This window comes from Aplidium turbinatum, chromosome 18, assembly GCF_918807975.1.
Source record: "Aplidium turbinatum chromosome 18, kaAplTurb1.1, whole genome shotgun sequence".
NCBI classification, from domain to species: Eukaryota; Metazoa; Chordata; class Ascidiacea; order Aplousobranchia; family Polyclinidae; genus Aplidium; species Aplidium turbinatum.
The window spans coordinates 8,811,655-8,833,365 of NC_137489.1; the positions used below are offsets into that span (position 1 = coordinate 8,811,655).

General features: G+C 36.1%; 1 protein-coding gene across 1 annotated transcript; it reads right to left on the bottom strand.

Moving 5' to 3' along the window:
- Positions 1 to 1,934: 1,934 nt before the first annotated feature.
- LOC145787404 (extended synaptotagmin-2-like) lies at positions 1,935 to 19,125 on the bottom strand. Its single transcript, XM_082599144.1, has 23 exons — positions 18,883 to 19,125; positions 18,404 to 18,513; positions 17,693 to 17,751; positions 17,435 to 17,524; positions 16,704 to 16,805; positions 15,898 to 16,052; positions 15,162 to 15,318; positions 14,573 to 14,749; positions 13,788 to 13,890; positions 12,281 to 12,440; positions 11,911 to 11,959; positions 11,482 to 11,571; positions 11,290 to 11,370; positions 11,129 to 11,206; positions 10,868 to 10,954; positions 8,801 to 8,953; positions 7,463 to 7,562; positions 6,946 to 7,068; positions 6,460 to 6,589; positions 5,547 to 5,666; positions 4,819 to 4,950; positions 4,190 to 4,345; positions 1,935 to 3,697 (listed from the first exon to the last, which is right to left on the bottom strand). Exons 1-23 carry the CDS (start codon positions 18,939 to 18,941, stop codon positions 3,667 to 3,669), a joined length of 2,502 nt encoding a protein of 833 aa, XP_082455270.1. The 5' UTR covers positions 18,942 to 19,125; the 3' UTR covers positions 1,935 to 3,666.
- Between the last annotated feature and the right edge of the window lie 2,586 nt (positions 19,126 to 21,711).

Consider the following 21,711-nt stretch of genomic DNA (forward strand, 5'->3'; position numbering starts at 1 on the left):
GATAGCAAATCTGTTAAAATTGAGCTAGAAATGAATAAATGGGAGACAATTAATTATCGTGATCACGCAGGGCGTGAACTGGAAGACGATCGATTCGCCATTGAAATGCATTGGGCAAAAGCTTCGTTAGGGGGCTGTCTTCGAACAACGATTGCGCGCATATTGAATAAGATATAACAATGAAAGTTAGCACTTCAATAAACAGTAACATGTTCTTTTAATTGGATTTGATTTAGATTGTTTATCATTTAAAATGAAGTTTTGGTGATGGTTTGAATTTGGTCAAGTTTAGGTGGCCACCAGATGGAGCTAGTAGTATTTTGGGACTTGGTATTAATTTAGTTGGTTAGATCTATGCTTGTGCTTTTCAACGATAGCAAATCTGTTGAAATTGAGCAAGAAATGAATAAATGGGAGACAATTAATTATCGTGAACATGCAGGGCGTGAACTGGAAGAGGATCGATTCGCCATTGAAATGCATTGGGCAAAAGCTTCGTTGGGGGGCTGTCTTCGAACAACGATTGCGCGCATATTGAATAAGATATAACAATGAAAGTTAGCACTTCAATAAACAGTAACATGTTCTTTTAATTGGCTGTCGTTTAATGTTCTGATCATTCCAAATAAACTTTTGGTGATGGTTTGAATTTGGTCAAGTTTAGGTGGCCACGATTGCGCGCATATTGAATAAGATATAACAATGAAAGTTAGCACTTCAACAAACAGTAACATGTTCTTTTAATTAGATTTGATTTAGATTGTTTATCATTTAAAATGAAGTTTTGGTGATGGTTTGAATTTGGTCAAGTTTAGGTGGCCACCAGATGGAGCTAGTAGTATTTTGGGACTTGGTACTAATTTAGTTGGTTAGATCTATGCTTGTGCTTTCCAACAATAGCAAATTTGTTGAAATTGAACAAGAAATGAATGAATGGGAGACAATTTCCTTCTGGTGTATTTCGTTCCATTTCCACCCCGCACTTCCTCCTTCATAATAGTCCATTCCAATGTGTGACGTCATCATTTTGTCTGGTTGACCAACAGGGCGTCTTGTGGAAGAGCACCCTAATTTGTTGTTTTCCTGCAAAGCATTGAAGGCAAACTTTTGCAACTACTAATTAGTGCTGCCAGATTTTCAGAAAATTTTCTCCCAGTGTGACATAGCCAAAAAGATCACTGTGTCATACAAAATAAGTTACAAGATACCTCTGAGCAATATTTAGAGTTTGACAAAGGAATAGGCCTTTGGTTTGACGCAGTTTCAAATTCTCATTGCTACCACACATTGCACCAATGCACACAGGCCATGTCAATTGTCAACATGCGAGATTTAAATTTGACTGGTGGCCCTACTGCTACGCTTGATAGCAGTCAGAATCGCTAGTATAAATTGATAGTCTGAGTCCAAGTAGTAGCTGATAAATACCGATTTTGTGTATAATTTAGGTGATTTTTCTATTTCTACCTTTTACATATTGAACTAGATTTTATTTTATTTTGTAAATTTAAAACTTGCAGTTTTGTAGCCTAGCCTACTTGTGATTTGAGATTCAGTGATAGGTTATATGAATCGTGAAAAAATGAAAAACTACTCGTTTTTCCTTTACAATGTTATGCTAGGGAGGAAAGTTGCCCGACCCCTCCCCGTTCTCGGAGCCCCTGTATACACTACCACAGGGCACTACCACTTTAACGTCGGTACAGAAAACACGTTTTCGGTGAAATTTCATTCTTATGCATAATGTCCATGATTTGTAACAGTGGCCTGTTGCAACAAAAGACAGATGTAGAATTTTAACACGGTGATCTAGGATCTCTTATACTATAGGTAAGTTAGTTAGCTAGTTAGGCTACTATTTATCTGTGAGCTAGTTTTAATTTGTTCATGCTGAAATTTGCTTCTAAAACGACACAACCACAACAGGTTTCAAAGATATGCAATAATATTTTAAAGTGTTACAGAGAGCAACAAATGAAAGGAGGATATTGCAATATAAATAGGCTAGAAACCAAAAATCAAAAAAATTGCAAACACCAACAAGTTAGAACGTTTTATAACACTTGAGTGAAAAAAAGTACAGGCGGTACTCTAGCCTAGCACGCTCTACTACCTCATACAGCATATCTCAATGACGCAATGAGATGTTAGGTATGTTCAAACAAATATAAAAATAACAAGTTCAATCTATCTCTATGTAATCAACAGTGATGCAGCTCAATATACAGAGTATAAAAATAGGAATGAAAAAGCGCCGTCACAGTTCTTTTAAAAAAACGAGATTGCTTAACAGTCATCAAGTTAAAGCTGTGGGGTAAGGGTTGTCTGCTGACCACCGTAACCGTTTGGGAACCTGTTTGCATGTGTTAGAGGGGGCTCCCGGTGTTGGTAGGTCATCGCTCAACAAGTTCCCAGGCGTTCAACTAATAAAGCAAGTCTGATCTGTGATCTCGAAATAAGTGAAAGCAAACTCCTGAAAATAGACCATTGCTGTTTCGTAGGCTACTAGCTTACAAGAAAGTATCTTTCGCCTGATGAAGAAATGTGGGCAATTGCAACAAATTATTAAACTGCAAATATTTAAACACTGAATGGAATCAAATATAGGCTAGTTATTACTATCTGAACCCTTAACAGCCTGTTTCACCTAAATAAGGATCATCAGAAGGACCTTATTCAAACAGAAAAATGTTAAAGGTTCAGATAGTAGGCTTAGGCCTAATAACTATATTTGATTTAATTCGCTCTGCTTTGCTTTTTTGCTTAGCATTGAGCACTTTTTGTAGTATTAATAGTTTTCATTGTTTTAAACACTGAATGGGGTTTACTTTAACTTACAAAGTGTCACAAAGTAGTTTCCATGTGAACTAAACATTGCATGGAACACAAGTTGTACTAAAATCAATGGCCTAGGGCTGTGCAGTTAAATATGTTTTTCAATTCACAGCATTTATTTCAAACAATTCAAAAATGTGGTAGCCCACCGTACCGTCGTCAGTCTTTCTCCTTGTCAAAACAAGTCATCGAGTGCTTACTTAAATACAACACAACAGCTATCGAAATTAAATCTTCCATTTTGATTCTATTTACATAAGAACCTACTGAAGAAGCCATAAAAAAGCCTCAAACGGTATCAAATCTTGCAATGGATTGATTAAACTGATGTGCCTTGGTTCAACTTTGCAGTTAGCAGGACACTAGGCGTAAAGAAAAACGAAATTAGCCTACACACTGCATATTTAAACAAATAGAGCTGCAACATTTAAAATTTAAAGAAACACAAACGATGCCAATTGACAACATCTAGAAATATACGCCAATCAGTCATTTTATCGACTACGTCGCATTAATGGTAAAAAAATTTGTCGTTGTAAAATCATAGCAGCTATAAACGAAAAAGCAATAAAACATAACCTATTTCTAAAAATAAAACAGTAACGCAACACTAAATTTGCAACTAAGTAGCCTGTAGTAGGCTACGAATTACAGTAGGCCTATTGGAACTTTTGTTAAAAAACATATAATTTTTACAAAAATTAAAAGTAAAAAAGCGGAATTGCAAATTCAAGCAGTCATGCGAAAAGAAAATTATCAATCGTTGACAGCCAATCTGTGAACAGAGAATGGCGCTATCTGATGATAACATGCAAATCGTCAATCACACAGTCATTTTCCATCTGGGATCGTCAGAGTATACCTGAAATAGACAATTTTGATCAACTGAAGCAAAGCACAGACTTAAATGCAGCTGACGTAGTCTATTTCTCAGACAGCAAAATCTGTCATTTTTTCATTGATTCAACGTCTACAGGCGATTTTGGCAGGACAGATTTTGCTATCTGGATTACAACGTCTAAGAAACAAAAAAAATGTAAGAATTATACCCCAGTAGGTTGGCTACCAACATGATACTGAAAATACAGCGGCAAGTAATCCACTGAGGTTTAGTCCACACCGGTAGAAAAACATTTTTTCATCGGAACACTGACGTTGTTAGGTTGTTTTGCATGTTTAACAATTTCCTTACACACAATGCAAAAACACTTCTCCTTGGCCACTTAAAGCGCAAACGTGAGCAGTGAACACACAAAACATCTACAAAATAACAAAGCCAAATCGTAGTAGCCTACTATGTAGCCTAGTTTGCCTTTAGGGAGAGAGGTTAATGATATGAACGTTACAAACCTACCATTGTGTGAACGGTTGAGAGAGATCTGGTTCTGCCAGATCGATTATAACTCGTCCCATTAACACTTTGTCTTGTGATAAGAAAGCGGTCTGATTCTTCACAGTGACGTTTAGTTTCTGGCGCCCGAATTGCTTCGCTGGTATCTCAAACTCTAATCTGTGGATTAACAAAGCAGCGGAAAGATTGCATGAAAATCGATGCTCTATATGCGGAAGATACATCGCTGAACTTGTAGAAGAAAAGGTTGCTAGCACGCACAACTAACTTTTTTATGTGAAGATTATATTCAGAAAATCACATTTTCAAAGGTTTTTTTTAGGCTACATGTTAAATCAAATACTTAAAACACCGGAGTATGTCGCAGTAGAAAACAGCCTTTTCAAAATAACACATCAATCAAAACTTCCTAATAAGCCGTATTTGATCGGCGAATCGAGGATTCACATTCCGACGAAATGGCAATCAAATTAGTTACAAAGCAGTTATACTTCTCAAACAGCAAGTAAAAAATCAGCTAATTTATTTTCATTGAAAGAAGAAGCAGTTTTCTATTTCAAACAAAAAAACATGTTTTTCGACGCCATTTCTACCATTCAGTCCCATGAGATGGAAACAATCATAGAACTTACTTTTGGTCAAATACAGGATTGAGACTGTTTTTGATCACCTTAGTCTTCTTGCGTTGGTTCTTGTATGGTACGATGTGTACGCGAACGTAAGGATCTGATGTCGCTTTATCTTCGTCGCATATTATCAAGTTTCTAAACAAAGCAAGTAAACAAAATCAGCCAAGTTTGACTTTGATTGAATTTTCCATTTAAATAAGACAAAACCTAAACACCAAGAGCAAGAAGTAGTAACCCTGGTGTACGCTTCTATGCAGCGCTACACCCATCGCAGGTACCCTTTACTCTCAGCACTGTACAAAACAGACAGTTTCAGTGCAGAGGAAGAGCACCTGAGTTCAAGATTATCCTAAATCCACTCGCTCTATGCTGAGAGCTAAGCAAGAGTGAAATTTAGAGTAATGTGAGGTGTAGTAATGTGGTAAGGTGTAGTAATGAATAATGTGGTAAGACTTATACAGGGTGTCGAACTCATAAACATCAACCTTTGTCATTAGGCTTCAAGAAAAGAACAAAAAAATACGCGAAAAATTGTTTTTTTGAATACGAGCATTCTTTATAATTGACTGCCAGAGTGACAGCAAAATCCGTCATATTTACATTGAATCAACGTCTGCAGACGTTAAATCTCACTCCACGGTGCAACATTGCATAGATGCGCTTATACAACATAAAAATATTGAAAGAGCATATTTTTTTGCAGCAGGATCTGGTAAAGGTTAATTACTTACTCGGCTTTGACAATGAGGACAATCAAAGTGGGTTGCCGGTATCTCAATGTTATCCTGATCCTTCCAAGTCCGGAGCCAATCTTTTCTTTTTCCCCTATATCGCCAATGCCGTTGCTCAACCTGTGGTCAGAGTATTGAAAAACATAGGAACATGGATATGAGAACAGGAATGGCTTCAATTATAAATGGTTAGTTTTCAATTTCTTTTGCCAATTTAGGAAACAAGAAGTTGCCCAACTAAACATATCTGGTGGCTTTAATTTTGCATCGAAAGTCATTCGTTCTGAAGATGCGCATTGCCAAGGTTTGCAAAACGTCAGTAAAAAAAAATATATATATATATTCTTATCTGCTTCCAGTTTCCATAACCCAACATGAGTATAAAAGGTAGGCTAAATAATCTTGATGAACAGCTAAACGTAATAATAGCAATTATCGGCAGCAGTGGCCGAGTGGTTAGCGCGTTGGGCTCGCAGTCGAGAGCCTGCATGTTCGACTCCAGCCACCCGCACTTGCTGTTGTTTCTCTGGGCAAGAAACTTTACGATAATTGCCTCTACTCAGTGATCGATTTCGAGTAATGGATAGTACCAAATTTAAGTCATAAGTAGAGTAAGTTGCCGTCGGCTGCAGCGTGGGTCAGGTGTATGTCGGAAGGCGTACACCGATGCATAGCGCTCAAGTCCGCTTTCCCGCAATGCAGGATAAAGATAAACAAATAACTTTAGGAAACATATGTACCATTGCACCTATTTTAAGAAGTCACTTATTTTTGTATAGTTTATTTAAAGATGGTTGCTGATCAAATCTTCTTCTTTCTGGACACATCCAATTGCAGGATAACTTTTTATCACTTTTGATAAAGTTGCTGTGTGATTGAGTCAGACATAAAATCATCTCTATCATCCACTCACTTGGCGTTGAGTCGTCTTCTCAGGTTCTCAACAGCGGCTGGGCTGGACAGCACAGAGGCTACACTCGATGACCTCTCAATCCCTCGGGAAACCCCCTTCCTGGGAGACCCGGATGGCTCTGGCAAGCTTTCTGCAGCGTCATTGGTAAAACATGGTCACGTGACATAAAAGATTAAAGGTGGAGCTGTTATGACAAAATGAATTAAACTAAGTGAAGCATCAAAGGTTGGTGGTTATTTTAACGTCTATTATTTTAAGTTTCAGTGACGTGCTGCTCGTGTTGTATTCAAAATCAGACGCAACACTCAGTTACCATCAAAAAGTAACAAAACGTTACTAACTAGTACTAGTAGCCTCAAGCGAGGCCTTTTAAATTTATTCCACAGCTTTCCATGGGATGAAATATATTATTTTCGCAAACTTAACAATTAACCAAAGTAACAAAAATTTGATGAGCTCATCATTAACAACAAAGATACCACTCACTCGAAGAGACCTCGGTTATGGGTTGGGTTGTTGTTGGATGGGTTACGTTCAAGCTGATAAAACCAGCACTTTTGAAGTCCCTGTCACTTGTTGACGATGATGGAACTTTCGAAGGTGATTTCTCTGCAAAAAAGTACACAGCAAACTTTGTTATGGGAGCAGCCAACTCAGTAATTGCATTGTCGTTTGATACTTTCGGTTGCATTACATATGCCACCATAGGCTATCATATTGTAATGGGCATAAGCTCCGGCGAAACGAATTGTCTCAGGAAAACATACTTTTTTAGCTGTGATACTGTAGACTGAAAAGTAATTTGGCCTACATTCTTCGCGGAGCTTTCGGCGTTCAAGTAGGTGTGTTTTTTGAAGTTACAACAGTCAAAATAAAATCTATGCTCAAAGAAAAGTAACATCTTCAGTATTTACTTCCACTGAGGAGCAATGCAATCTCACTGAGATCTACGGGCACAAAATAACTGAAAACAAAACGTTGAAAGGTGACCAGTTTATCTCACCCTTTTCTATTTTGCTGTCTTCATCAGGGACGCTTGACAGAGGCGAAATATTTGTGGATGTAAGATCACCTGAGGTAGCCACTGATCTCAGCTTCAGAATCTGCGGTTCGTGTGAGATAATTTGTTACAAAATTTCTAGCATGCGTCTTTAAATGCGTAGAAGCTTAATTATTAGAGAGTCAATTGCAAAAGCTGAAATCACTATGATATGTCTTTACTGGTACAAAAAAGCGTATATCCAGACTATAGCATCCAGATTTATTGAACTTCATTAACGTACGTGAGTAAAACCTTTGGCCGAAACTGCCTGAGTGGCAAATATCAAATGAGTGATAAAAAATCCATTTTTATAAACACAATAGTAGTTGTATTTGCGTTGAGTAGACGTAGCCTACGTGGGATCAATAACCCAAACGGCAAACACTCTGCAAAAGGGTCAGTTGGTGATTTGTGAAGGAATAGGTTGAACTTGGATTCTCTCGCATAAAATGACAAGCATGCAAACATAAGTACTTTTCTCTGAGGTTTCAATTGCGTGAAATCACTAGCAGCAGCTGTGTTTAGGCTGCATTTGAGTTCATCCGCTGCTACTGAGGGCTTTTCCTATGCATTTCTTATCACCGAGTTTCAACACGCAAACAAGCGAGACATATTCTAACAAAAGCATTGAACAACGTGGCTTCCCATGCAACTAAAGATTGAAAGAAGACAATGGTGTGACGCTAAAAACTATAAACGCAAAGAAATTTATTTTCACACGAGTCAGTTCAATCATATGTAGCTAAAAATTGATTTCGATCAGCTAAAAGCTAGATCATCTTCAGTTAAGCTGAAAGCAAACAGCACAAAAATCAAATGATGAAGGTGCAAAGAAATGAAACAACGTTTTACTCTAGCTACGTCAAAGAATTGATGGAAAAACCTAACAATCAAAGGCGAAGTAATAGGAAAATGGCATGAAAGAGTATTCCTTTTAGTTCGCCTTTGATTGTTAGGTTTTTCCATCAATTTAATCAAGGGGTTAAATCAATTTAATCAAGGGGTTAAATTTCGATAGCTACAGTGCTATATTAAAATATATATTGCTAATATTTTCTTCATTTATAATGAGAGTAATAGTCTACCGTAACCAGGGCTGTAGAGTCGGAGTCGGCCAGTTATAAACCGACGTCGTAGGCTATATCTTTCGTTAGATTCTACAGCTCTGTCAGGGCTGTGGAGTCGGAGAGATTTTGACGTGTCCAGAGTAGGCTAGTTGTAAACCGAGGAGTCGGAGTCGTCAAATTTTTGCACGACACCACAACCCTTATTGTAACATCAAATCTCATGTAATCTTACCCGTAAAGACATTCGAATGTTTAACTCGGATTTAGGGCCAGAGTTTTTCAGGCGGAAAGGGCAGCCTATCGTCATATCGTCCATTTCCAGAAGCTTTTGAAGGCAGAACTTAAACGAACCCAAGCTCTGAAGACGAACTTCAGAATCCTCCATCTGAAAATTCAAAAATTTTAATGAGATCAACTCTGCTAATATTTATTTTAGAATAAAATGTTGTGATAAGATTCAAGTTTTTCAGAATAAAACTACATCTGTGCCTACACATATGGCAATTAAATTACTTGATCAAAATTTATCACTGTATATAATTACAAACAAAACTTGATTAAACAAAGTAACAATATTGGGAGTAGCCTGATGATTGTTTGGTTTGGTGACTTAGTAGTAAAAGTGCCTGCCTCTGAATCGGTAGTCATAGGTTCGATACCCTGTTGGGTCACACCAAAGGCTTTTTAATAGCAGTACTCAATCTTATTCCTGCTTTGTACTGAGCAATGGAATGGATTCGGGTAAAAATGCACTCGGTTGCGCCTCCACACGGCTGCAGTGATACTGTCTGCTTTGTAAAGCGTTTAGAAGCAAGGCAGATCTGCGATGGATACAGCGCTATATATAAAAACACACATAATTATATTATCATCAAACCCACTAAAATCTTGCTTGCTTAATATTGTTATTCACTTTCAACTTCATCAACCATGCTTTCGTGCACACCTCTTTTATGCATATAAAAATGCATGATATAAAGAAATGAGAAATTTAAGTATCCACATTCCACATGTCTCGTGATGAAGGCTTCCAATCAATAAATTATAGTAAAATCAAATACGGCCACACCAACGAGATTTGCAGTTGTCGATAAGGATGCACTAAGTGTACTTTGCACTACACAATCATGCTTCAGCAAGACGAAACAATAGGCAAAAATGGACAAAATTAATCGAAAAAAACAGTAAAATAAAATGCAAACTTTGAACAAGCAAATCAACAAGTGCTCTCAGGTCATCACATTACTAAAAAACAAGCATTGGCTCAAAAAAAAAAGAACTTAGTTATAAAGCGAAAAGTTGACAAACACCTTCAAGCGGCATATAAAGTTGCATTGCATCAGGAGCTCTCAAGAGACATAAGTGACATAGGGTTGATAAGTGGAGGTCAGTCAAGAAGTTTCTAATGCAAAGATGGGAATCGGCCAAAACTGAAGCAAACTATGACGATTGTGGAGTGGAAATTCGATCTCAGTCCATGTTCAAATAATGTTTAACAATGTTCGATAAAATATCGAGAGGAAATTGAAACTTTACTGAAGGGGTCGACAGATTATTATGTTTGAGAATTCCTGCGCTATACATTGCAAAACACAGCGACAGAAAGTTTACAGATGGCGAAATTCTCACAAGCAAGTGGAAAGAGCAACTTAGCCACGGCATTCCATTTCTTGACAAAAAGGTTCGAAAAACATTCAAAAGGAACAGAAATCGTTGGCACACCGAGAAAACCAAAGTCTTGTACCCCGTTCTCGATGGAATTTCTTGATATTCTCCTTATAGCTTTGCCTACTGTTCCAGGTCTTATCTTGTACCGGGCAATGTCGAAGCGACGAAGAGCTTGAAACTTAGTCTGTTTGTCTTTAAGCTAGCATCAAGTATTCAGATAAATTACACACTAATTTTTGATCCAGTGAAAAAAATTTCTTATTTCAGATTTTGAACTGTTCATCAACCGAAATAGATTTCTTGAAGAATCCAAAACGAACATCCGTTTACAAAAAACAAAATAAAGTAAAGATTGTTGTATCAACCTTGTTAAGAACAAAGAATCTTTACTGGATTCCCTTTCTTTCTAACACAAATCGTTCACAACGATTTCAGAAATAGTAGGGCGGTATCTGTGATGGTCAATACATAAACCGAATAATGAAATCCTTTTACCGAACGCAGTTTATCATGTTAAACGTAATAACATTCGCCAATACATGAATTATTAAAACAAGGATTAAGTAAAATTTCAATCAAACTATCAGCAAGGACAAAAAAAGATGAGAACAAGTCGATCCAGTAGGTTTACCTCAAATGAAACTTCCTCTTCTCGAGGATCAGAAAGAAGAATTCGGAAGTTTTCTTCCCACACTGGATCGTTGGAGTGAGGTACAACCTGGTTTGACGTTTCAGCATGATTAATTTAACGTCATTAAATGTTAAATTACGATTGTGTTACATTCGGGTTTTTCTAAAGTTTGTTTGAAGATGTCATACCTGCTGTTACCCTTATAAGTTGCATAATTACGCCGGCTTAAATGGCACAGTTATTTAAATAAATACTCCAAACCTTTGTTCTGAAGGCAGGTTTGTCAGAGACGGTAATCTTCAACAGAGGGCTTGGACTCAAGGCATCTTGCGCGACATTCTGCGTGTAACAGAAAGTTCTTAAAAAATCGTACAGTTAAAAAAATTTCACTTATCACAAAGCGATATAAAGCTTCTACATACTGGCAGACGAAGGGCGTTTTCCACATATATGTTCAGGAAAGAAGAGTGAACGATTCCATTAGTTGGTTTTATGTTCAGAGCCTGTCCAAAATAAATGAGATGTTAATAGGTGAAGGATCTTGAATCTTTGTAAGCCACAATAAGTTGGCTGACAAACAAACTAAGTCACCAAAGTCCACTGAACCAAAGCACCTCGTCTAAGTCATTAGGATCAGAGGAAAGATCAAACCATTCCAAGCGGACATGTAGCTTTCCTTTCGTCACTTCGGATAACGGGATACTCTAAATAAAAAAAAAATGTTATGTATTGTTGGGGCGCGCTGCTGAATTGTTAGATATCTCAGAAACAGAACATTTCACATACATCGACCTTCAACTAAAAAAAAAAAATCCGATCGAAAGGTATTTTATTGTTCACTGCATTGCCAGCGTCATATAACTAATATATAACTGCATACATTGGCACACTGTTTCGCTCCTCCACTCCTTTTTTAAAAATTATTGGTACAGTTACAAGCAAACAATCGCTACAAGGATAGAGATCAATCGCACTATTGTGAGCAAAACCAAATTTGAATGATGTTGACAACAATCACCTATCTGTCTATTGATGTTCCTTACCTCGTCAATGATGCCTTGCTCAAAGATTGCTCTCACCGGGACCTTTGCGCTAAAACACATCAACAGTGATCGACACAGGCGGGAGGTTAATAGGTTTTCAAATTCCCAGTATCGCAACATTAACACAGCAACATGGGCAAGAAAAGACCTTTCTGTTAATCTTTCATTGGCTCGGTTTCAAGAATAGCTACGCCCATTTAAAAAGACTATTCAGAAACAATGCTATAACTTTATAGACGCAAGCGAAAATCTCACACCGTCGGTGACTGGATCTGCATCAGCAGTTCAAACTCTCTGAACTAAGCTTCCAAATAAAAATTATCTCGGAGAATAGATCAGTCTTGCTGTTTTTCAACGTGGCAGGCCTCACCTTCCAAGAAAATCTTGTCTCAGTGCTCCGTCGTCATCATATAGAGTGAAACATACATACGTGGACTGGATGTCGGTCACGAGCGCGTCAAATGATTCGTTCCAGACCGGGTTGACGGAATGCTGGACGATTTTCGTTTTGAATTTGTTGCGATAACCAACTGAAAAACAATGTTAGTATTGGGAAATCTGTTTTTCATTGATCAAGCTTAATGAATCTGTATTGGATTAACTGCATTAGTCATAGATCCTGATAAGATGCATTGTTTCAAAAATCATTTACCAACACTCCAACAGCCACTTTAACTTAAATGAGAAAACTTTGACAAAAAGTCAAATTGAAACAATGGAATTAAAAATTTCAACATAGGCCTGCCGGTATCGGTGTCAAAAGACTTGCATTTTCTCACGTTAAAAGTTAAAAAAAAAAACTCACAAAAGAATTTCATCAACTCTCCAACATGAGATCGACTGAACAATGAATATGCTAGTTGCGAAGTAATATATGATACCATTACAAAATAACACATTACCGCCGAGTGCATCGCGACAAAGGAACAATGACAAAATCAGTGATGAATAAGCAAGGATGGATACAGAAACAAAATGAAGATTTTCAAAATTGGAATCATAACCACAACCATTTAACTTTGCCATAAGATCATTTTCCTACGCTTTTGCTCAAAATGTATTAAACATTTTGACTAAACCTCAATGCTGTACCAACATAATAAAGCTGCATACTCTTAAAGCAGGCCAACCGAAAAATTGCTTCAAGTACACGCAGAACAGATAAATGCTAAATTTTATTAAAAAAAAACAAAAAAAAAACAATAATCTTGATGATTGTCTGTGAAGAACAAGTGATGACGAAAACAAAATAAAAATATTCCAATCCAAGACGTGTCTCACCTCGCACAAGAACTCTCGAAAGCTTCGTGGGAAATAAAAACACACAACTTTGAACCACATTAAAAACAAAAAGAAAACACATCAGAAATACATAAAAAAGTATCAACTAAAACCACAAGAAAATTATGTCCTTAGATAAAAATTTTTCATCAAGCAAGTCCCTCTACTCTCTATCAAAAAAGTTTGAAAAGTTTTAAAATTCAGTGAGCAAAAGTTGACGTTTTTCATCGCTACAATGTCTAGAGAAGTTGAATCAATGTGAAAAAATGTTGCTAGCTGGGAAACGTTGGAGTTGATAAATAACTGCATTGGACAATACATCCATGAAATGTGTGCTTTTGATTGTGAAATTTTTTTAACAGAAAGACATCAACCAAATTAAACAGATTTTATGCAGAAAACCGCAAGGTTGAGATGCGTTAACAAAATGTCACTCTCCAGACAGCAAATCAGACGTTCTTTTGCGTTGATTCAAGACGATATCGATGTAAAAAACGACTGATTTGCTGTCTGGGACGGAACTTGGAAACATTGATCCATTTTAGCTGAAAAAAAATCACTTTTTTCGTGTTGAAATAGCGTTAACTAAAACGTACTTTTGACGCAAACGTAAGGGTCACTTCCGCCTCCAAAGCCCATAACCTTGCTGTCTTTTTCTTCAAGATTTTGAGCATCAAGCACATGAACGCGTACAAGACCCTGGAGTTGGAAAGCACAAAAGTTTTGTACATTTGATTACGATTAGTTTTTAATGACAGACGGAGATTTATACTCATACTCCTTACAAGTTATGTGACATACCACCGTTGGGTAGCTACTTTAGGAAAAGTAGAAGCACAAAGCAAAACTGCATTCCAAATCTTCGTCAACATAAATTATAGTGCTTTTTGTGTTTTGGGGTGAAGAACTCATGTGTGTCACAAACTCAAATTACATCGCGACAATTGTAGCTGTACGGTGCTAAGGCGGTGCAATTGGTGCTATTAAGATGCAATTGTAGCTACAATAATTAGCTTTAAGGAAGGGATCTGTTTAGCAGTTTCGCTAAAAACAAGCTAAAGCATACTATGTCAGACGTTAGACATCAGAATGCGGACGCTTCATGTGTGAAAGCACAACTTGTTTGGCTATTGCCATAGAAACGAGATTGGTATCAGAACGTCCTTCCAAAATTGCACAGTAGACATGTCTTACGAGGTAAGAAGATGCAGACTCCACCAATCCTTTGTAGCATACGAATAAGCAAAACAACGGAGATTTAGAGCTAATACTCCAATCGTATTTTGACTTGGTGTATGTCATGTTCCACGCAAAGAATTACAATCAACAATAACGCTCACAGTGTATGAAATAGCAAAGCAATGGCGGCCAGATCAATTACCTGAGGCAAAGGAAACCTTAGAAGACTGATGTCAACATCTGGAAAGAGTTTTACGATATATTTTTCAGGCAGTACAAACATGGCACCAATTCCGTCAGATATCGCTCCTCGCAGCAACGAGTCGAAGCCAGGCAAGTCAAATATGTTCGCCAGATGAGTCAGGTCAAAATTAATAATCTGAACATGCAAAGGTATCATCTAAATTCTAAATAATAATATTAACAGGATTTATACAACGTCAAATCCACAGCGCAAATTATGCTCCTGGGTGCTGTACATGACGATATTAATAATATATTCAGTTATAAGGTTACAAAAGAAGATTACAATTAAAGAACTCTTTAAAACGTGTGCGGTGTCACATCGATGCAAAAACCTCTCAATCCTTCTAATTTCTACAAAATAAAAGGCAACCGACATCACGCAGCACAACGTAAGCTGCCGTGCGGACACATCGAATTTGACGTCATTTTGGTTGCGGTGTTGTCGCTCAAGACTGGCAATGCTATGTTGAAACGACAAACATTATGACGTTTTAATCGCGTAAAACGCGTCATGGTATTCAGAAGTAGGTTGCGGTTGTACTTACCGGGTCTTTGATAAAAGCAGCAGACACGGCCCCGATGAGTGGCATTCTCTCAATAAGCGGACATAGCTCAACCCTGAGCAATCCCTGCACATGTAAGTCACGTATGCCAGCTTGTAAGCCATTCACGCACACCCCGATGTTGCAATCGCTGTCATATCTGAACAAAAGATTTAAAATTTTGAGTATGCGGTGGCTACTTTTTTAAATTATACATTCATTTTAAGTTTGCTTTATTCTTTAAAGATGAAATAGCCTACACTTCCTACATATCATTGGTTCGATATTTGTAGCATAACAAAGGAAACAATCTGCCAAAACTGTATGACAACACTGTCGAATGAGTTGATAAGTTTAAAGTTCAGATTTATAAGTAATTTATACACAAATCTAATTACTGTAAATGGATATTTATTTGGACTTCACGTGGCGATTAGAACTTTGGGAAAAATATTACCGTACATAGATTCTTTACCCATCACAATCTTCAGAGAGTGATCGCTGAAATGCATCTGGAGCATTTGATAAGATGAAAACTTTGTGGAAAAAACATCTCCAATTTAAAAACAAAACAAAAACAACAACAACTTAACTGACACTTTCTTATAAAGCGAGAGATAACAAGTATTTCTTCAGATGGCTTGCACGAAGAATTGAAATGATTTCTGATTAGATTGGATGGTTGGTATAAATACAATGAGCCAAAACGGTACGAAATAAACTGCAAGGTATTTCTCACACAATTTGAAGGTTCATGACGATTTCATTCCGACGCGTATGATCATTTCCGTAGACCTTAATTCCTGTCACTCTAGGTGCTCTATCACCCAAAGTAACATCAGTAAAAGTGAACCCAGATAACAGCGAAGAAGACATTTGAATTGAAGCTTGAACCTTAAACCAAAGATATGGCAATGGTCACAAATAATTCAAGTCAATTTTTAGAAAGAATCAATTAGATTTTATTATTGCATTAATATTTCCTTTTGTGGAGTTTTGCCAGAAAAACTGACTGATTAAACAAACAGAAACAAATAAAACTTCTGAAGGAACTGAAACAGTTGAAAATGTTCAACAAACATTGTTGAATGCGAAACAAGCTTCAAGTAACGTCGAAAGATCAGCGTAGCACGTTTCGATATAAACTTTATTGCTTGCTGAGTTAATCTTTAATTACATTTCATCGAAAGATAGACTGATACTTTGGCCAACCATGAGCATTGAGCACACAAAACTAAACGTGCTTATCAAGTTTGAAAAGAAAACCGTAAACGCTTAAGTCTTGCATCAACCTTTCTTTCAATTGTTAATTACTGTTTTGTTGCCTATTTTTGTGAAACCTTTAATTTAAGTACTTAAATTTCAAGTTTAAAATTTTTTCAATTTTTTTATGATTATGCTCTGTAAAAATTTCGAACATTGCACCAGCAACACTCTATTTTTATTGCAGTGAGATAATTATAAAAGTAGCTTGATACAATGATGAACCAAGAAGCTTTTAACAAGAAAAACATGGAAAGTGGAATTAGAATGAGAGACACTTACATCTTCCATCACCAAGTTCTTGACAAAGTTTGCAACAAAAGGCCACAGTTGCTGGATTATGTTGTTGAGCCATTCTGCCTTTTCAATATCAGGATAATGAATCTATAAATATATAGGTGTAGGTCATTGGAAATTAAGTCCATAAATAAACAAAGACGTTGAATTCGATGTTGATAAGTGGTTTGGTTTCTAAATATCATATATTCACTTTAAGGTTTTCTTATCATCTACACATTGATGTAATAGCATATTAACTTTTATCAAAAGCATGTGGTGCATTTTCCACTTATATTTTATTGTTTCTGCTTTTCATTATTTAATAAGGATAGCTAGAAAACCTATGTTATTTTCAAGAGTTATCGCACAGTGCAAACGCATGGTGCAATAGGTGTATTAATTGCACTATTCATATACAGTACAAAAAGGGTTGACATTTCTGAACCGACATCAGTTGTTAACTTGCAACATTAATAAATCAAAGACAAACTAGTACTTGAGTAAAAAAAAATGTTTTTTAACAAGATTTTAACTAATATGTTCATTGTTCATAAATCATACGGTAATAAATATCATGTTTCAGAAAAGTTTTGTAGTCAGCACGTATAAAAAGAACAACTCAACAGTCAACACACACTGTTGTGATAGTGAAAACCCGAAGACCATATGATCAACTGCAACAAGATAGTGGTAATTGGCAAAATACATCAAACCACAACAAAAACAATACCAACCCAAGATGGAAGAGGTTCTCCATTCAACTGATACATCTGTTTAACTGTTTCCATAAACTGTTTAGGATCGTCGCTACTTTTCCTTGTAATCTGGGCAATAAAAATCGTGTTATATAAATTATGTATGTGTGGTGAATGATTTTGAAATTTGGAAACTTTTTTTTATTTTTAACAACATTTATACCCTAAAAAAATGTAAAAAAGATGTCGTATTGATATATCAAACAGGATTCAAATTAAGTGTAAGAAGTAACCTACCTCTGCGATAGCTCTTCTTTTTCTTATTTTCTCACCAACAAATATTGATACACAAACACCTAAAAATATCAGTAAAGTAGACAAAATTCAAATATGTGAAAGACCTTTAGATTATTTTAGCAAGTCAATGTTATTTTTTATAAAATTGCAAAAATAGAATTACAGAATTGGTTCGGAGAAATACTTCGTATGGGGGAGTGATAAGCAGTCATCAATTTACCATATATATAATTATATATCTTATTTGATTGTTGTGAAATGTATTGTCATTGTAAATAATGCACAAAGACAATCAAATGTGATATAAACAGAACCAAAAAAGTTTTTTCAGTTGACAATAAAAAGGTGTATATATATACTATAGTAGGCCTACATGCATAGAAACTGATACCTTTCTCTGGTGAATCACAACCGTTACCCAATACCAAGAAAGTACAAGCAGTTGAGTCAGAAAGCACATTTAAGTAGTGATATTCAAGCATACTGAACAAAAATTAGGTTAACAAATTTAATGATTTGACTTAGTAACAAACCATTCATGACAGAAATTATTTTATATTTTTATGTATTTACAAATGAAAAACTTTGTAAATCTACACAGGAATAAGCCATGTGGGCTAATGAAGTTTTCAAAGTATACCACTCAAACTTAGTTACATTGGTTAACATGTGTAAACTTCGCACAAATTTAACAAACACTAAAAAAATTACCGCAAAACAACCACAAAGGGCTGTAGCTGTAATACCCGATGGTCCAGACGAAGAGAGTCAACAAAAATTTTAAACCTCCATCTAGTATCAAATTCTTGATGTTTGTGAACCTGAAATGCAAGGTATCAGTGCATGCAAACGAAAATCTAAGAAAAAAACAAAGCAATCTGATTAAAAATATGCCAACTGCATACCTGAGTAAAAACTATTTAAATTTGTAAAAGAAAAAACAAAAACAAAATCATTTTGATTGGTGCTATTTTACCATAACGAGACATACCAAATTAATGCCGCTACTGCAGTTTCATCATTTTATCTTTCAACAGTAATTCTCAATGTACCGGTACTGTAGTATGCAAAGCCAATTGAGGAGATGTGCAGCAAAGTTCAGTTACTAATGCAACATTAGGTGAATTTGAGACATGAAATGGTACAAAATAAAACATCGAGAACCACCAAGCAACACTTTCAAATCATACCTTGATTGTAAAGCACTTTGAACTTGTGTCAATGAGTTAGAGCCTTCAGCAGAAGCCATTTCAACTGCTCTTGCTTGTCAAATACTTTACGACTTTAGTGAGTAGGTACACTTTATCCTATCACTCATACATACAGTTACAAGCTTGGGTACTAACAAGCGACAAATTAAACAGCAAAACGTATCCAGAAAAACTAAACAATCTATGGTATGGTACAAGTAATAAGAGTGCAGTATTAACAGTTTCCACTCACAATGCCTGTCACAGTATAACAAAAAAGGGTTAGCATAGACTTTGTTGTAGTAACATAGTATTTTGTAGTAGGCCTAGATTATGATTTTCAAGCTAGACAGTTTCTAACAGTTTGTGTAAAATTAGGCTACAATGTGTCACAGACATACATGCATAGGACCCATGAAAACCGACATCCTCCAGAGTCCAGACATCATGAAGTTAAACCTATAATTTTTAACCCACAAGATAAACCTGTTTCATTACTTGATAATTCTTAGGCTATCATTACCATAATCATAACTGTATTGTGACTAATGGTTAAACATATTATAAGTCATTTTTGCGATTGTTTTCCTTAACAATCATGTTTTTTGAGGTGGCAAAACCTTGAAAGGTTTAAAACGTGCCTAAATGGAAAATCATGTAGTAGTGTAGTAGGCTATATGTCTGTAGTTAGCCCGACCACAAAACCAAAAAAACAAGCAGCAAAAAAATAAAACAAAAAGAAGCACACATGTAGTAATAAATGACAACCTAATGAAAAGTGTTGTGGATTGAATTTGGCAGTTCCAATATTGATGTGGCTGAGCAGTCATCATAAGAATAATAGGAAGGAGAAAGAAAACTGGACATAAAAGAAACCCATCCTCAGGCAAAAGTAGGCCTACCATATTTTCATCACCCCAAAAGAGGACATGGTTAGTATATAGGCCTAAGCAAGTAAAATGCAAGTGGATTTTTACGTTTAAACAATTTTTACATCTTCTTAGATAATTTGAGAACTAAAAAACATAACATATTTATTTGTCAGATTAAGTCGATGAACATTTTGCTGTTCATTTAATTTTCACCACAGAAAACATGAGTTTTACATTTGCATTTTGAGCCATAGCCTATTGCAGACAAAAAATTGCTCAATTTTTAACAATTCATTAAAAAAATCCATAGTTCTGCAATGTTTGAACTATTTTGTCCATTTTTTAATGTGCCATCATTTAAAAAAAGCTATTGCAAGCTAGCTATCAGGTTTAAGACACCTTTCCACTAGCTTTGGTAGACCTATAGATCGAACAGTTTAGCATTGTCAATGCCAACATTTTTTTCTGACAGATACTTCCACACATCGCTGAAAAGCGTTATCTTATTCTTTGGTGTAAGACAGAATAAGCAACCAATCAAAGGATGTGAACTCGGAAAATGAAATTAGCGGTTTATTCATGTAAACAGGCAACACAAGAGTCGAACAATGCCATCGAGTAATACTGCCTTTGTTTGCCACAGAAATAAATGTATCTACCATATTCACAGCAAGCAATGTATTGTCAACTTCAAAGTCAATAAACACTTTTCTTAAGCAAGGAGAGTCTACTTCTGCCACAGATCACAGAAAACATTCTTTTCCTTTTTGATATCGTTACTTAGCCTTATTTAGCTTTCGCCAAACGTCACATCAATATCAAACCTTGTTGAAAACAAAAGCAATGCAAAAAAGAGGACATTTGAGCATTTTCAAGTGTCCTCAGAGGACAATTCATTTTTTTGAAAAAAAGAGAAAAAATCCTTCTAAGACAACATATGGTAGCCCTAGGCAAAAGTCCGTTTTGATATGGCCTAGGAGAGCAAGGTGTTGAGCTTTTTTATTATCAGACTGCACATCACACAATAATTGAAGATCCAGTTTCATAATTGAAGTACGGTAGGCTACCATATCATGCCGGACAATATTTTTGTTTCAAACACACCTAAACTAGTATATATTTAGACGAGGTTAAGTTGTTGTTTTTTGTCACAAGCCTCCTTTACTTCTGACTTAGGGTAAAAGACACCACCATAATTACAAGTTAAACTACTACCGGTAGTCTAAATTGAAAACAATGATAAGAAATCAAAAACCTCTCATTGAGAAGTTTCAACATGTGCAAATTTAATGATCAATAGTATTTAACAAAAAACGCAACCTACCCGTACGAAATGCAATTTGAGCTAGTCTACTAAACTACAACATATTCCAATACATGGAAGCTAGTTTTTTGACTACGGTAAGAGTCTTATTGAATGTGTTCTCCACTTTCGAGAACAGTACAAGAATTCCTAGAGTGGGTCTGGTTTCTAAAAACTACTCAAAACATGCAAAACATGCACAAGGCCAAAAGTTACAGAGCAGTAACTAGCTCGCTTAACCAAAAATAATGCAGCCTACATGGTGTAACCTTTTAGCATTTGGCGAATCTCCATAGCAGCACTCTTTTCCGTAAGGTATCCAAAGCGGATTTAGGAGCAGCAAACGGAGTCCGGATTTTCTGGCTCAGATCATGGATCACGGAATCTAATTCAGTGATGGGAATCTAATTCAGTAATCCATGCTCAGATGTAGCTTACTTTTAATATCCAGATAGGAGAAAGAACCTTTTTTTCGTAGGCTATGTTGTGAGAATAGTAGCCTGCAGTTATAACCAATACGAAATAACTAGCATTATAAAACATTCTGCGACAGACAAGGAGCAGCGAAAGGCTTTCGTCGTTTCGAAACTAAACTAAAATTGACCTCACTCTTTGATAACACAACTTTGATAAGAACTTTGATATTGTTAAATT

Excerpts from the sequence above, each read along its gene's own strand:
- LOC145787404 (XM_082599144.1), bottom strand. The coding sequence starts at position 18,941 with ATGGCTTCTGCTGAAGGCTCTAACTCATTGACACAAGTTCAAAGTGCT. Across the intron at positions 11,207-11,289 it reads AAAACGCCCTTCGTCTGCCA|AATGTCGCGCAAGATGCCTT; the intron begins GTATGTAGAAGC and ends TGTTACACGCAG. Across the intron at positions 3,698-4,189 it reads TCTCAACCGTTCACACAATG|GTATACTCTGACGATCCCAG; the intron begins GTAGGTTTGTAA and ends TGTCTATTTCAG.